The 17,159-nt window shown below is 39.9% G+C and overlaps 1 protein-coding gene across 2 annotated transcripts in view; it reads right to left on the bottom strand.

The window, feature by feature from the left end:
* pak1 (p21 protein (Cdc42/Rac)-activated kinase 1) overlaps window positions 1–17,159 on the bottom strand; it is an 84,480-nt gene that overhangs the window by 33,440 nt on the left and 33,881 nt on the right. For both annotated transcript variants that reach the window (XM_033631372.2, XM_078166899.1), the window contains 3 exons: window positions 3,338–3,557; window positions 1,221–1,315; window positions 92–239 (listed from right to left, as the gene is read on the bottom strand). In XM_033631372.2, coding sequence (XP_033487263.1) covers window positions 92–239; window positions 1,221–1,315; window positions 3,338–3,530 — 436 coding nt within the window. In that variant the 5' untranslated portion in view covers window positions 3,531–3,557. The remainder of the gene's footprint in view (window positions 1–91; window positions 240–1,220; window positions 1,316–3,337; window positions 3,558–17,159) is intronic.

Here is a 17,159-nt window from a genome sequence, read left to right as displayed (position 1 = left end):
AATATAAGAAAAAACAACAAGCAGGAAGACCCAGACATGCACATGTTTGTGTGGTTGTGTGCGTCGCATCGTGTGTAGTATTTGTGTGTACCTGTAAAACTCATGTATTTCTGGCTGTTGGCCGTTTCTTTTGAGTCATAGAACTTTAAAACATCGAGGACAGCCTGAGGGTTCTTCTTCTGCTCCAGTTTGGTGATGTTGGACGTCTGCAGGAGCCGGGCCCACTGCTCCGGCATACCCTACACACACACACGCACGCACGCACGCACGCACGCACACACACAGTTTTACTTTTATCTTTTATTCCGTAGGCACTTTTTTTTTTACCTACTGATGAGCCGTGTCACAAGTTTTCATGGCTTCATGATGCACAGTGAGCTTCAGACAATACCACAAAATTTGGCAGAAAGGAAGACACACACACACACACACACACACACAAACACACACACACAGGCTTCCTTTGACGTCCAAACGAGGCAGTCTTGTCATATTTGTACTTCAGTCACATAACTGGGTCACATCTCCATGTTTTCCAACTCTCTCTTTGTCGTCTGTCCGGGTCAGTCCATCACTCACACTCCTCTACTTCCTGCTCCATCACTCCATCACTCCACTCTATTCAGGTCTCATCTTTCCTTAATGTTACACCATCATTTTATCCATCCATCTACCGTCTCTGTGCACTGCTCTACCGTTGTTTACCCGCTGAATTATATTTAGGTTGTGTTAATTTGAGTAAATACAAATGTTTATGTAACAAATGTTTATGTGCATATACAGTAGATGTGTGTATGAGTGAGAAGAAGAAACTATGTCCTCCATTACAGAAAAGGAAGGGTAGCACGCACACGCACGCACGCACGCATGCACGCACGCACGCACACACGCACACACACACAGTTTAACTTCCAGCTAAAAGAGCCTGGACAGGCGGATCAAGTGAGTCAGCTAAACAAGGCGTCTTTGTCTAATGTGATTATTTAAAAAAGGTTCATTTGCCAAGTGTGTGTGTACCAAACACACACACACACACACATTTCTATACTCACTCGCACGCAACAACGAACATGGGTCCTTTGGTAAGCAATTAAAAAGTGATGTAAACACACCACATGCACAAATGCACACCACAGACGCACACTGCGGTTGCGTTCGGTAAATCCAGAGCGTGACTACACAAAAGGGTAACAACCACACAACACCACACACACACTTACAGTAAACTCCCCGGTAACAGCATCAAAGCCGACATGGATGGTGTGTTCAAAATCTGATGGCAGGGAAATCTCTGGACGCTCCTTCTTCTTATAGGCTGAAGGAAAAACAAAAAAAGGATAAAGTAATTGTCTCAGGAAACCCAAACAAACAAGACAGATTCTAATAATTAGATTGCTATATTTCAGAATCAAATCAATTATAAAATGATAAATTCCCCTTTTGAAAAAAGTTCGAGTGAAAAAAGATTCCTAACTTAGGTCTCTAACAGTAGCTAAGATGCTGGTTGTAACATTTCAATAATTAAAACAACTGTAACAGAATATCCTAAAAGACATCGTTTTAAAAACACCCTTAAATATGGGGCACAAAGAGGTCCAAGTTCATTAAAATTCATGGAAAAGTGTTGAATCTTGAGAGAAATAAGGGAGAACTACAGAGTGAAAACAGAGAGGGAAAAACAAGAGAGAAATTTAGGAAATAGAGAGGACCCAGAGGAAAATGAAAATGAAAATAAAATACAGGAAGAATGGGGACAAAGAAAGACAATCAAAGACAAAGAGGGGGGTCTGAGGATGCTTTCCCAGAAAAAAAAAGGAATTCCAAAGTAGACTTTCTGCATTTCTACACCACCTGCACAAGTCTAGATTAGTTAGATTGAGGGTGCAGAGAACAGCAGGTGAACCCTGTATGAGAAAATAAGAGAGTAATCATAATAATCAGGGGTTGGACTTTACCATTAGGTCCCCAACTAAAAGGGCCCAACAGTTATAGATTTTTTATGATTTTTAGATAAGAAGAATATTGATTTACTATTCTAACTCATCATACCTTACAATAACTTACAAAAGGCCCCCAAAGCATCCTTTAAAAAAAAACAAACAAACAAACAAACAAAACAACAACAGAAAAGCCACTGTATACTTGTACTTCAGAGGAAAACATGGTACCTGACAGAGAAATATTACTGGTTATGTTGAAGATAGCAATCGCCGTGTACACGGATCCGCAAAAATGATCAAAAACGCTGCAGTATACATGCCAGGCCAGTAGTTGGCGGTGTGACACTTACGCTTCCTTCTACAGAGCGGTGATGTATAAACAAACAAAATGGTAACCGCACGAACGTTTGTCTGGACAGACGACGAAGTGGAGTTGCTAGATAATAATAAATCTACACTATGATGGGGAAGCGTTGATAAATTCAGTAGGGTGAGCAGCACAGGCAGAGCTTGGGAGTCCGCCATTGTTGTTGTGATGGTCGACTTTCTCGCGCATGCCTAGTGACTGGAAGCGTAATGCGCATGTGCTAAAAGTCTCCGTTTTCAGAGGAACTGCATATTGCAAGTTTACATGACAATGGAGACGGTATCGTTTCCAAAAAATTGCACTCTGGAACCTGCTTTCAAAACGCTGCGTTTTCAGGCACCCAAAACGCCGCTTCCATGTAAATGATCGGCCAAAACACAACTAAAGTTTGCCATTTTCAGTTGAAATCATTGTCGTATAAACGGGACCTAAGTGTATACTGCAATTAGAATATTTTCACCGCTTACATTGACGTACAGCCCGTTCCAACACGGAACTGAAGTTATTACCTATGATCTCTTCAAAGCCAGACTTCTTTTGACTAAAACAGTAATTTAGCCTCGCAGAACACGGGAGTTACTGGTCTACCGTTGCCTTCATCGGGTAGTTTGTTTGTTATTGTATGACTTTGGTGAATCTGAACTAACCCATTTAAACACCTAAGCCACACAATAACACAAACAAACTAACTGATGGAGGCAGTGGTGGTCACGGTGAGCTGGTGATGGAAACACGGTGTGTGTGGATTCTGTTGTGATTGGTGCTGGTGTCTGGTTATTTGTTGATGTCAGCAGCCCCATTTCTAGGCCGACATTACCTAGTGTCACACAAGAGAGGCGAGAGGCACATAAATGACAGTGACACAAGCCCTATAAATTTCTTGTAAAATTCGCCCCAAGTCCTCAATATAGAAAATCAGTCCACAGATGGAAAGTCTCAGTTTTTAAGTTACATTGCAACCTGTTCACCTTGGCAATAGAAAAAAATTAATACATGAATAAAGTTACATTCATGAGACCTCGGTACTCACTCTTATCGCCTCCTCCTGTTAGGATGAATCGGATCGAGCGGTCTTTCTTCTTCTTGTCCTCTGGGTTTGGCGGGAGGGGCTTGGAGCCGTGGTTGAGGGGGGCGGGGTCCTTGTTGCAGGAGCCAATCATGGTGCTGGTGTTCCTCATGGGCGGAGCTGGAGGCTTGTCCTCGACCTCCCCATTATCAGACATCTTCAGCTAGGCTGCAGCCAACCGCTCCTGCACAGGAAAAAACACACCATTTACAAAGGAGGCACTGTGAGCGGCGGGAACATCATCAACCAATCACAGGGACACAAGAACCCAAGGTAGACATTTCAAATGACTTTATTTTGAAATGATTTTGTGTCAATAACGGTAAAAAAACCCACAACGCTCAATTTACAAAAACAGAAAATAGAAGAAAGCTGAATATAACGAGGTGAAACACCAAACGAGAATAAATCTGTGGTTGGTGTTTACTTTGACTTTTGCCTGCAAGCATGTTCACAAACAGTAACTCACAATCCTGTGTGGAATACCTTTAGTGATGTTGATTTAGTCTGCTGTAAAAATATTAAGAAATCAAAATAAAAGGCAAAATCCATTTTTTCTGTCTAAAACTTCTTGTCCAAGCTGAATAAATGAATAAATAAAGACAGACAGACAGACAGACATGAAATAAATAAATAAATAAATAAAATAAAATAAATATAGTTTCCATTCGCTCACTGAGTGGTCTGTTTGATCTACAAACATTACACTCACTAAACCATGATGTGTGTGTGTGTGTGTGTGTGTGTGTGTGTGTGTGTCATCTCTTGACCAGGCAGAGAGTTGCTATTTTCCTTCTCACAGCACTTAGTCATAAGTCAACACACACACACACACACACACACACACACACTTTGTTGAGTAAGTACAACCTGCAAATGCAGCCAAGAGGCAAAGAGGGACATTTTAATGACAGGTTTCGCCACAACACCCTCACATAAAAATACACTCAATCTCACCCTACAAGCTAACCTGCCCAAAGACCCACAAGGAATGAGGAGAGTTTATCTGGGTCAGAGCTACACACACACAAACACACACACACGCACACACACACACACACACACACACACACACACACACACACAAAGACTCCAAGGGTGTTGATGATTCATCAGTGACCTATTGATCCCCATTAAGAATCTTATTAATCAAGAATATTTTATCTGACAGTGTCAGTTCTCTGCAGGTGTTTTCAGCAGCTAGTCTCATTTTAAAATACTGCTTGGTGTTGTAATGTTTGTTCTTGGCCTCTACCTAAATTCATACTTTGTTATATTAGGACAATCCCTGAAACATTACTTCATATTCAACAACAAAGTCAACTTAATAATTAACTACGACAAAAATAAAAATAATTCAAGAGTTAAAAGCCAACACTGAAAGCAAATAAACATTGCGTTTCTTAAGTATCTCTGAGATGTAAAAAATTGCCAAATTAAGGTGTCTTCAATAATAACAGGTAACCAGCTCCACTTCATCACTCGTCTGAATTTATTAGATTTATTAATTTATTATTTCCCAAGATTCATCAGCCAGCAGTGCCATCTCTATTCTGGTATTCATGAGCGTCTCTTCATGTAAAATCACAGTATTTGTAAAATATGTTGCTTTGCCATGAACATCCCAGATCAAATCCCCCTGATTGTTCACACCAAAACAAACTCCTTTTGAATGAAGCACTCCAGTAATTTGATCTATGGCACTTCCACAAAGATGAAAGACATAAACAGTGAACAGCTGTGACTGATGTGGGTTTCAAACCTTCGTTGTTAATCTGGTTGAATCAGACTCGGCAAACAAACTAAAGGTTTGAAAATAGCCTGAGATATCCTGACATTTGGGGCCAATTGTGGGTCAAGCTCCATAAAACATAACGCAACATAATAGCATCTTTCATCAGCTGAGATAACCTCTGACAACATCAGGGTTATTTTCCCAGAATTGATGAAGCTCCTCTAGAGCTGTAGAAGACATCATACAACTGTTTGAGTCCAACTCGACATGATCTTTATTGGAAAACCAGTGCAAAGCAAAAGACCTGTAAGATCAATAAAAAAAAACATAAAAAGCTTGTCTCTGTGAGTTCAATCACCAATCAGCAAAATTCAAATGACCAAACTCAGTTCTCACTGTGTCTCTTTTCACAGATTGGAGTTTTTCGCACACAACTTCAGAAAAGTGTGAACAGTTTACAGCATCGATGGTGCAACCTCCCACCGAGCCAAGCTCGGATCAGCAGCTGCTCTGTTTGCAGGGGTGTGATAGCATCACACACACAACACTTTGATCCCACAGGAGGGTGGAAAAGTGCAAACTGCAATTCAAACAAAAGAGTTTTTGAATGCGTCCTAATCATGATGAGCAAAGAAGAGCATCAACATTAAGATATAACAGTACATCAGTTTCAACACTTTAGATTTATTTCAGTCACCAGGGAGAGAAAAAATGGCTTCTCACTGAAGTTTTAAGTTTCAGTTTAAGTAGAGAAATGAACTGTATTGTACAATGCAAAAATAACAAAAATATAACAAAAATGGTTTAAGCAGACCAAAAATGAGTAGAGAAACAAAAAGAAAAAAATATTCTAAGGGAGTTTTATCAGAAGCAAAAATGTTTGAGATGAAGAGAGTGAAAGTTCACCTTAAAGATTCACTCTACAAAATCAGTTTTAAGAACACCCCAATTTAAATCTAAATACCTAAAGCTGATAAGTTCTCCATCTCTTACCTTAGCAGAGGCACACAAACATGTTTACAGCTTCAGGTTGATCCACAGAAAAACAACAAAAAAGAAAAAAAAGAGAAAAAGTTGGACCCACTGCAAACCAGAGAAACTGAGAGGGAGGCACTCTGTCTGCCTTTTGACCACCTCGGCCTCCCATAGACACTGATGTCACGACATGATGTCACAAGGTGAGTCACATGAGGAAGTGGGAAATACAGCTGACAGTCAAACACACACACACACACACACACACACACACACAATGCCACACTAACGTAAAGAGGTGCCGTGTTTACAGCCATCACACATACAAACAATCACGGTTTAAAGGGAAGTGATGACCCCTTTGTTGTCTGTGGATATAAAGCACATACACGTCACACACAAACACATGCACAAACACAAGTATTTGTCTCCACACACACAAAAATAGCTTCTTTTAAGACAGCCTGGCAGTAACAGAACAAATCTTTGTCAACCTTAAACACAGACACACACACAGACCACACACACACACACACACACACACACACACACGTACATACAGAAACAGTGACACGCGATCAGGGAGGCAGTGCTCCCTGTGGCTACCTTATAAATCACATTTTCTAAACCAATAATATTTTATACAATACACTTACTGTTTATTCTTGCGATTTCTATTTTTCATTTAGTTAATTACAAGGATATTCAATAGTTTAAACATTGCAATGAGAAATGTATTGATTAATTGAGTACAAAAATAATCAGGAGAAAGGCAGTGCTTTCAATGCCCATTCAATGGGAATGCAAGCCAACAGAACATGTTTCGCCTGCGCCCTTTGATCCCGTATTTTACAACATTAACATAAAAAACCAGAGCTCTTTTACTTTAACTTTTTACACAAATGTGCCAAAACTGTTAATTGTTATATATGATAGGTATAATTGACTTCTACACTGGAAATGTGCGCAGTTGGATTTGAAAGCCACGACACCAGAACTCACTGTAGCCAACGTATGTCAACATTAAGTTCATAACGGCGGCTGCAGTGGACATCTCAGAACTGCGATTTTGCTAAATCGGATTTTCAAAGCAAAAAGGAAATAATAGCGGGAGGGAGGACGATCTCAGCCTGCATTAAACCTATACCACCAAAGAAGACAGAAGAATGTTTGAAACAGACTGATACAAAAGAAAAGATTGTCTATGTGGCTGTGCTAGCAATCAGCAACTGTGCTGCTAACTCGTCCGTAAGGATGAGTTTTTTTCACCAGGAAAGATCAACAGATGAATGTTATCTTAAAGCAGCGTAGATTTACAGATTGGTGAGTCAGTGTACATATATGTTTGGCTTCATATGAAATTGACCATTGTATTTTATTGCTGCTGACTGAATGCAAGACAGAAACATAGTTGGTCTCTGTTCCGTAATAAAGGACAAAGGTGGTCTCATTCTGATGCTGAATATCGACTACTGGTGCTCAGTAGTTACATTTCAGAACCAGTTGTTTTGTATGTGATTCCTGTGTCATCTCTGATGAGAACTTGCTTGCTATTGACTGGTGTGTGTTTACTACACTTTACTAGGTTTTATCTAACTTTTGTAACACAGTGCCTACCCTGTTACTGACTTCACCTCACGTCACTGCACTGAAACTGAATCAAACCACCTTAAAATAGCCTCCTTAAACCTGCCTGACGGCAACACTACAAATCTTTGTCAATCTTTAACACACACACACACACACACACACACACACACACACACACACACACAGCAGATGTCTCATATTTCAGACACTGCTGTCAGTTTCAGCAGAGCCCTGTTATCAAACAAACCCACACACTGTCTGCTACATGACACACACATACATACACACACACTGATCTTCTAAAAATGATCATCACAGGATGATTAAAGTGAGTTTCACCACAGTCAGAGGGTTTTCCCAACCACACAGAGACCTGAGTCATCTTCTCCCTGAGAATGTGTCATTGAGTGAGGCACTAAACCGTCCACCTGTCTCCCTGACCTTTGACCCTTCATCACAGACAGCTGTAGTATCGCACATGTGGTCAGATCAACAATGACGCATCAGACTGTGTGACTGTTAGTAAGAGTAGTGTACATGCTGTGGTGGGCAGGAGATGCACCAACAAATACAAGATTACTGCAGATCAATCAAATCTGTGTATAAGTCAGCTGACTGGTAACAGGAAGAGTCGGTGAATTTATCATCACTGTTGGCACATCATCAGATGATGGCACTGAATGTGTGTGTTAGCATGTTGGATGGCATGTGTTTCCATACAGCAGTGGAGGAATGCTGCTCCTCCTTCTTTTCATCACACTCCTCTTCCTGCTGTTAACACACATGATTCCTCTCCTCTGCTCTACATCATAGTGAATCATGTCTGATCAGTTTCTCTGACCCACATTATTCTGAATGTTCAGCCAGAGAAACTGAGACTCTCCGCAGCTCTGAATCTATTTCTTATTTAAGAGAATGACTGAATCTGAACTGATGCATTTACTGATTATTGGCAGCATAACAAGCTGTAACGTAACAACATTTGACATTATCATCGTATCATATAATATGATTATGGCAAAAATGTTTTCATATCCACCAAACACAGAGCAACAATACCATCCCACCGTGATCTTTATGTTGACCTGACAACTGTTAGTCCAATGTTGACACTCTTTCAACTGTTTTTGGTCTCTCCCAGCTCCCGAGGGAAATATTTGTCTCTTTGGCCGCTAAAAGCTCCACTATGTTCACCAGGTATTCTCTAACTGACTGTTTGCTCCTGAGCGAGCAGTGCACAGTGGGCTTATCAGATGTGGATGTCTGGATCATTTTTATACGGACCTGATCCCAGTACAAGTCCTTTAATAATGGGAACAGAGTCTGATCTGATTACTTACATTGACTTCAATGTTAACTGGATACTTGACACACTGAAATAACAGCTGTAGCTACTAAATCACACGAGCAACATGATCCAATTACTGAAGATGCTGGTTGAAAACTGTAAAAATATATGAAAAGTTGACTTTTTAGAGACACGTGGTGCTCACAGGACAGCCACGCTACAAATATATGATTATGATTATGATGCATGGCTATTGATTAAACTAACCAACAGTTCATAAAAGATTTACAATAAGCACATCCTGTATCATCTACAGCAGTAAAATGCAACTCACACATTAACACAGCAGTAATATTAATCCAAAAACATCAGATATAATAGTGAGTCACTGACAGGGAACATTTCACTTGTCTTTCTATACTTTTACTTTGAGTACTTTAAGGGGGGATATATACAGTATATATATGGTATATATACATGCTGTCGTAGGGTCCAGTGTTTGCATACTGTGAAATTTACCCGAAAACAGAATGCAATTTACTTTCTGATTAATATGTGGTCTGCAGCCTTTTTATTTCAAAAAGTTAAAATGAGGGGGAGGTAGAGTGTTCCGCAGCTCCACTGAGTTGTTATTTACGTTATGCCAGCAGCAGAGCTGTGAGCAGCCACTCTCGCCATTAGCTCTGGTGAAAGCCAAGACACTGAGTGGGCCGGGTGCAGGATATTTAAGGTGAAACAGACTGAGGATAGAGATATGTTCTTCACCACAGAGGTGTTTTAAGTTGGTTAATGCTGCAGCATGTCCTGGTTAGCCAGTTTAAAAAAAAATTAAAACAAGCTTGTGACTGCTACCTTTTGTGGAGATGAATTAGCACAAGTTAAGGCAGTGTGTGCCACAATGAAGGCTGTGCGGGTGCTGCACTGACCTCGCAGTTGAGTTCCACCATTCTCATTTGGTCAACATTACGTTATAAACATTTAGAGAATTTATTATTGACATTTGTGAATCAATGCCAAATCGTCCATGCCTGCATCGTGATGCATCTAAGAATCGATTTTTTCTCCTACCTCTAACTTTCTGTCATAATTGCTGAAACTGTCACTATATTCTCAAGTTTGTGGCCTGGCCACCATGTTGGATACAGTGAACCAAAGTACCAAGCACTGTCCACCAGCCAGACTAACTTTCTCTTTATACAGCTAAACAGCACCTAAAATATGTTTCTAACACATTTGAGATGAAAATAGACAATGCAGTAACAGAATCTTGATTCATATTTGATCAGCGCTGCCTTGTTTCACAGTTTGACTGCAGTTACAAGCAGTGACTGGTATGATTGACAGCTGTGTAACAGACTACTCTGCTCTGATTGGTTGCTTTCGTTTATGTGCAGTAAATCCATTAGAAGCAATACAAGGCAATAGAGTAGGTAGTGGAGTGTGATTGTTTTTCACAGATTGTCTCTTGTCTCTTTTAGTGCTGTGTGAATATAGAGACAGTTTCAACAACTATGAAAAAAGTTATTTCTTTGTAAAAATTACAAACTACAGCTTTAAAGAAAGGATGTGAATACTTCTTCCACTGTTGGCCATTCGTCACATGAATGTTTCTGAAGGCACAAGAGGCCTTAAGTCAATCGACAGTCACTACAAAGAAGCACACACACACACACACACACACACACACACACACACAACTTTGTCTCATAACTGATCTGAGAAAATCGACCTCCCGTCATGATTCACATCAATACATAGATTAATTAAAACTCAATTACCTGCACTCTCATCTCTTGTCATGTTCTCTCTCTCTCTCTCTCTCTCTCAATCTACCTCACTTGCCTGTTATCTCCATCTCTCTCCACAAAATCAGAGACAGAGAGTGTAGGTTCATGTAGACTTACATTATTCAACACACACACACACACCAACAGACAGCTACCATTAAATGTCAGCACTTCCTGGAAACGCCATGTCAGCCTCTGCAGCCGCATTTACTGGAAGAAGACTTAATACGCACACACAGGCACACACACACACACACACACACAGAACCATCCGTGCATACATTAACCCTCTCTGACACGCACACATACACACACACATTAATGCATGTCATTGAATTTTAATCCCAGCACATTCTTTACTATCTCCTCCGGCACTGTATCTCTTTATTCTCGCTGTCAAGGGAAAAATTTACTTTAACGAAAATCTGACAGGTCTGTTGCCTTGGTTTGGATCATTGTAGTGGGAGCTGGGTTTCCAATTTTTACCCATTTTTACACAGTTCACCTGCAACTGGTCAACAGTCTGATCAGTTAAGTCCTTATAATACATAAAGGTACTAACAGCACTGAATTAGGCTGGAACTATAGCAAAGAATAACATAAATGTATTTATGCAAGTTTAAAAAACATTCATATACAGCCTGTGTTTTTGTCAACTTCAAACTCGTGTTTCACAATGACAAAATTACTGTTTATTTAGATGACGATAGCAATTTCAGGACTGTTTCTGGTGAAATAAAAATTACTTTGCTCTTTAACAAGAAGGTTCATGTCTGTAGGATCCTTTCCATAATGTTATCAGACACTATAAAAATAATAATCTGAGCCTATCAGTGCAACAACAGACACTTTTAGTGGACGTACATTGATGGTACAAACATGCCCCAAGTGTTTACATTGCAGCCTGTGTTGATGCTGACAGCTGCAATACTCAAAATAGCTGTTACTGTTATTCGCTTACACAAAAAAACATGAAAAAATTGTTGAAAAATATAGAAATTTCCTTTTAATTTATACGGAAACATCAGTCTTTCTTTCCTTCTTTTATAAACTGAAAAGGGGGTTGATTAATCTACTACTATTTTCTACCAGAAAATTAATTGGCAGCTTTTTTGATAATAGATACATTTTTAAGCACAAATGCCAAACGTTTGATGGTTCCAGCCTCTAAAATGTGAGAATATGCTGTTATTTCATTGTCCAACATTAAACATATGGAATGTCTGGGTAGTGGAGTTGGAGGGTTAGTCAGGAAAAAACAAAAAACAAATCTTAAGAGATTTCTCAGGGCTCTATGAAACTGCAAACCATTTTTCTTCAAAGGAAAATTAGAAGATGATTGATAATAAAACAACTGATTAATTGCAGCCTGAAACTGGAGTGTGTTGTAACATATCTGGATTTTGTCTCAAGGGACAAACATGAAACATATGAAATGACAAATGAAAATGTATCTAGTACCAAATTTATGTGTGTGCTTTCCTGTTCTATCAAAAAAAAAATGCATTTAAAGTATATTTCTCCAAATCTGTTAGCTCTATTTTTAAAATTAACGTTACATTTAGCAGTAGATCAATTATTCAATCTAGTGTACTCAAGATGCAACACACACACACACACACACACACACAGTTCCCTCTCTGCCTCCATCCTTGTTAAACATTTAGCTGAGCTTGCAGACCCAGCAGGGGGGGCTCCGCCCATGCTGTAGCCCAGGAGAGCTCAGTGTCTCTGGGCATGGCGAGGCCCCAGAGCCCCTGCCTGCTCCAGGAGCTCCTGCTGTTACAACACACTGAAACACTGTGGGACGCTCAGTGTGTGTGTGTGTGCGTGTGTGTGTGTGTGTCTGTGTGTAGAGTGAGGCAGGAGATAAATAAGAGACATAAACAGGAAGAGACAAAGAGACAGAGATGTTTCCGTGGCCTGCTGGCCAAAAACACAACAAAAGGACACAAACGGACGAAGGACACGGAGTCAACTGCATCTGATTTCTCCTGAACACTGAAACATCCATAACAGCATTGTGAAGTAAAGAAATGAACAGCGGAGAGACACAATGGGTTTTAGTGATGAAGACAAAAAGGACCAGAGAGCCAGAGAAAAAGAGGGGTGCACATGATGAGGAGAGATCAGTCAGCAGTCGACTCCAACATCGTGTCGTCACGGTAACGAGAAAACCCCAAGGCCCAGACTTCAAATGTATATTTTAACATATTTTACAGACCAGATGGCACGTGTACACACATTATATGCACAGTATATGGGTAAGTGCAAATTCCAATATGAGCACACAACCTCACACAGAATCTATTTTCAAGTTTAAATGCAGTGTCCACACACACACACACACACACACACACACACACATCCCAACCACACCCATTATAATTTGAGTCTTTGAAGTTTCAACCTCGGGAGAGTCCCTGGTTTACACATAACACATCCTGAGTGTTCTTCAGAATTCTGTTCTTCTGATATTTTTAATCATCCAGCCTGAATAAAACTGAAGTACTCCTGTACTCAATTTTTTTTTTTTTATCTCAATGCTATTTTGCTTTTACTTATAAAGTATTGCGTGTGTTCATCAAAGCCTGATATAACCTCTTCCTCTGTGCCACACACTGCCATTTTTGTCAAATAACTATTAAATCTGGGTAAAGTAAAATCTGATTTCTTGCTGAACAAATTATACATGTTAGAAAATAAAAACGTGAAAAGATTCTGAACTACACAGTCCTGCGTTGTGGAGTTACACTGTTAAACTGTTACCTGCTGATTCTGTGTCCAGGATTTTTTGGGTTGGCCTTAAATCATGACTCGACACACCGGAGCCACCTTTAACATAACCCCTCCACCACGACATAAAAAAAAACAAAAAAAAACAAAAAAGATGTTACTGCTAACGGCACTTGGTGCCGTTTTGCTCACCTTCCAGTGAGTTTGTTACATTCAAAAAGCTTTCTGAGCTCTCTCAGTCTAATAAATACAAGAATAAACAACTGAGTTCAATGCGACAATCATATAAACACACACAAAATACCTATCATGAACATACCTTTTACTCTTTAGCCTGAATCGACTATTGAGCCTGCCGGCACTTAACCTACTGCCCACTGCAGTGGGTGTGTGTTTTATGCTAGGTGCTGAACAAGATTTTGTCGCTGCGCAGTAGCTTGCTCTTCACCTTCGATACTTGCTGACACTCGGTCTTCAGCTCAGTTCTTTGAGAGTACATTGCTTATTGCTTATTTTTTCACGATTTTGAAACCCTAACCTTATATACTTGGTGATTATTTTTCAACATTTAAATTTGGCTGGGTGGTAAGTGACACATTATGCTGTGCTGTGACAAACTCTTTACACATATCTAATTTGCTTTACCCAGACTTAAAAAAAAGACATCAGTGAGCCACACTGTTACACTAAGTGACATGTTCCTTTATTAACATGAACACACACACTGTTGTTTATTTTGACTCAGTCCCAAAAACACCGTCCTGCAGCCACAAATACTCACTAGAGCACAAAATGTGGATTGATCTGCCGACGAATACAGTCCCCAACAAATGTTCTATTTCCTCCTGTCTGAGTAGAAGTATTTCTAAAAATTTAAACTTTATATTTGTGACCAGTTGTGAAAGATTTACATCTTTAGTAAAAATCAGTGGGCTTGGAGCTGACAGCCACAGACAGAAGGTCAGACATTATTAGGAAACTGCTCATTGTTGGTTTGGGTCTTTCCTAAGGATTTGTTGACAATAAGAACAACATAGAATAACACCAGCATTATACTTTAGAACCATTTAAACACTGAACAGTAAACACTTACAGTGATATGTACGTAGCCTACTGGAAGTTTCTGTAAAAACGCACACACAAAAACACACTGGACTTTCTTTAATTATCAATCACATCTGAGAAGCAGTGTGCAAATTTTAAGTCAGGTGGCAATCAGTAGCCCCTTTTACACTGCCTCTTCACGGTGGAAATTTCACCCATCATCTTTCTATATAAAAGGTGCAATTCTTGAATGGATGAACAGAGTTGTCATGCCTTAAAGCTGGCGTGAGAGGTAGTAACAGCGCCAAAGTGATGTCTGTATAAATGGGACAGCTAGCAGGATGGGATCATAGACAGCACGGGCGTGACATTTTGATGCCATGTTATGCATGTGACCTACTACTGGGAGATTTAAAAAGTAGCTGATAGCAGTAAGCAGCTAATTCGGAGAGGGAGAACAGCAGCCAAAAATGTCCCCAAACTGAGAGAACCATGAGGTCCGGGAGCTCCTTACCCTCTGAGCACAGCACCAGATCAACCACTATATAACAGAGACACAGTAAATTATTGTTAGTGCCATGTGACGCCATTGTTATTGTTTATAAAGTGCTGCAGAGGCCCATGCTGTTGTGTTACATGTCACACCCATCACTCCTCTTTTGATTCCATGATGCCGGCATGCTGTCTAAAATCACACACTTGGGCGACACGATGCCGCCTTGTTTCGTGCTGTGTAATAATGCAGAGGCGGCATAAAGAAGAGACTTAAAAAGGACACATATAATAAACGATAAATGAGGAGAAAGCAACTGAGGAAGAGGAGAGGGGGTGGTGATTATCTTCTGCACGAACGAAGGACATGACAAGCCTGGTTGGGACAGAGCGAGAGACACAGAGAAACAAAGAACAAGAGAGAGAGAGAGAGAGAGAGAGAGAGAGAGAGAGAGAAGGAGGAGGAGGAGGAGGAGGTAAAGAAAAAAGAGAAAAACAAAAGGCAAAGTACAACAGAAAAAAGTGGATGAAGAGGTTGAAGAGACTATGAGAGTGTGTAACAAAATAACAGACTGTATCTTAGCAGGAGGCATGTACACACACACACACACACACACACACACACACACACACACACATTTCAGCAGATCAGTCAGAGGTGTTCAGTGCCTTGCCAGAGGGAACGTCAACTACAGAGGTGAGGCAAAAATATAGCATAATCTCTTCAGATGTCAAAATCCCTCTCATTTTACCCATAAACCTTTGTGTCTCAGGGCTGCTCCCTGTACTCTGTTCAGATAACATCCTCACTGCAAACCAGTAGCTCTTTTGTTGGAGAACTTTTCACTTAGACTGAGGTGAGCACTGAATAACAACAAAGAGACGTCTGGTCTCTTTGTTGTTATTCAGTGCTCACCTCAGTCTTTTTCTCTGTTTCTGTTTATCATTAAAAATGTAAGATAAGATATGCCTTTATTGGTCCCCGGAGGTAAAATTAGGTTTTGCAGCAGCACAAGGAGAGAAATAAATGCAGATAAACAGAAAAATTAAAATACAATAACAATAATAATAATTATAATGAGGGAATGTACAAATAGAATAGAAGAGAAAACATAAACTACAAATTACCAAATAAAGTGGTAAAGTGGTGTCATTTAAAGTAAAGTACAGTAAAATATATGACACAGCTGATTTGGTCTTTACAAAGCCAGAGCTGGTCCAAAATTAATATAACTGATTTTCATGAAATACTAATATTTTAAAATGTTCATATCAAGATACTGCTGTTCAGTTCTTATGTATTCCTATTAAATGAATGTCATGTACATTTCACATACAGACACTTTATTACAGCACATCTTAAAAGCTTGTATTTTGTATATATTTTTTAAATGACATAACTTAAGCATTTAATTCTTTTGTTTTAATGGTTTGAGAAAGGTTTATATAAAACAGTCTCTGTGCTAATTTTGTCCCTGCTGCAGACTCTCTCACTCTCTCTCTCTCTCTCTCAAACACACACACACACACACACACACACACACACACACACACACACAGGATGTGATTAACTAGCTGTCCGTCTGTCTCTGTGTGTGCAGCACATTGATTATGCAAGTTATTGTAAGCAAGGCATCCCATCCCAGAACCCCTGAATCATGCGCGCATGCACACACGCGCACACATGGGGACAACCTGCTCCATAGAACCATCTGTCCAGCCCCGCCTCAACATATTGCCTTCAGGGGCCACTGTGTGTGTGTGTGTGTGTGTGTGTGTGTGTGTATGTTTCAGAGGATGTGTTGCGAAAAAAAAAACAAAAAACAAAAAAACAAAAAAACATACATAATCAATTTGGCACACTACCTACTGAGATAATTTGGGTGATCCCTCCCTACTCGGCAGAGTGCTCACATCATTTACATTTCAGTTAATCAGATAGAGCTGCCCTCCAAAATGTCTATGTTTCAAATAATCAGTCAAGAAGTTGAATCACTGCACCATGTTTCTGCTGTATGTCGCAGGTATGACAAGCTGTGAAGTCCTGTCTTAAAACTGTGATGTTGGAGAAGTCCACAAAACAACTTTTGAGCCAGACACTGGAACAACCTCCTCTGCTGTTCAGGGTAATTGTCTTTA

The sequence above is a fragment of the Epinephelus lanceolatus genome, chromosome 4 (assembly GCF_041903045.1).
Source record: "Epinephelus lanceolatus isolate andai-2023 chromosome 4, ASM4190304v1, whole genome shotgun sequence".
Taxonomy (NCBI): Eukaryota; Metazoa; Chordata; class Actinopteri; order Perciformes; family Serranidae; genus Epinephelus; species Epinephelus lanceolatus.
This window is presented reverse-complemented; position numbering and strand designations above follow the sequence as displayed.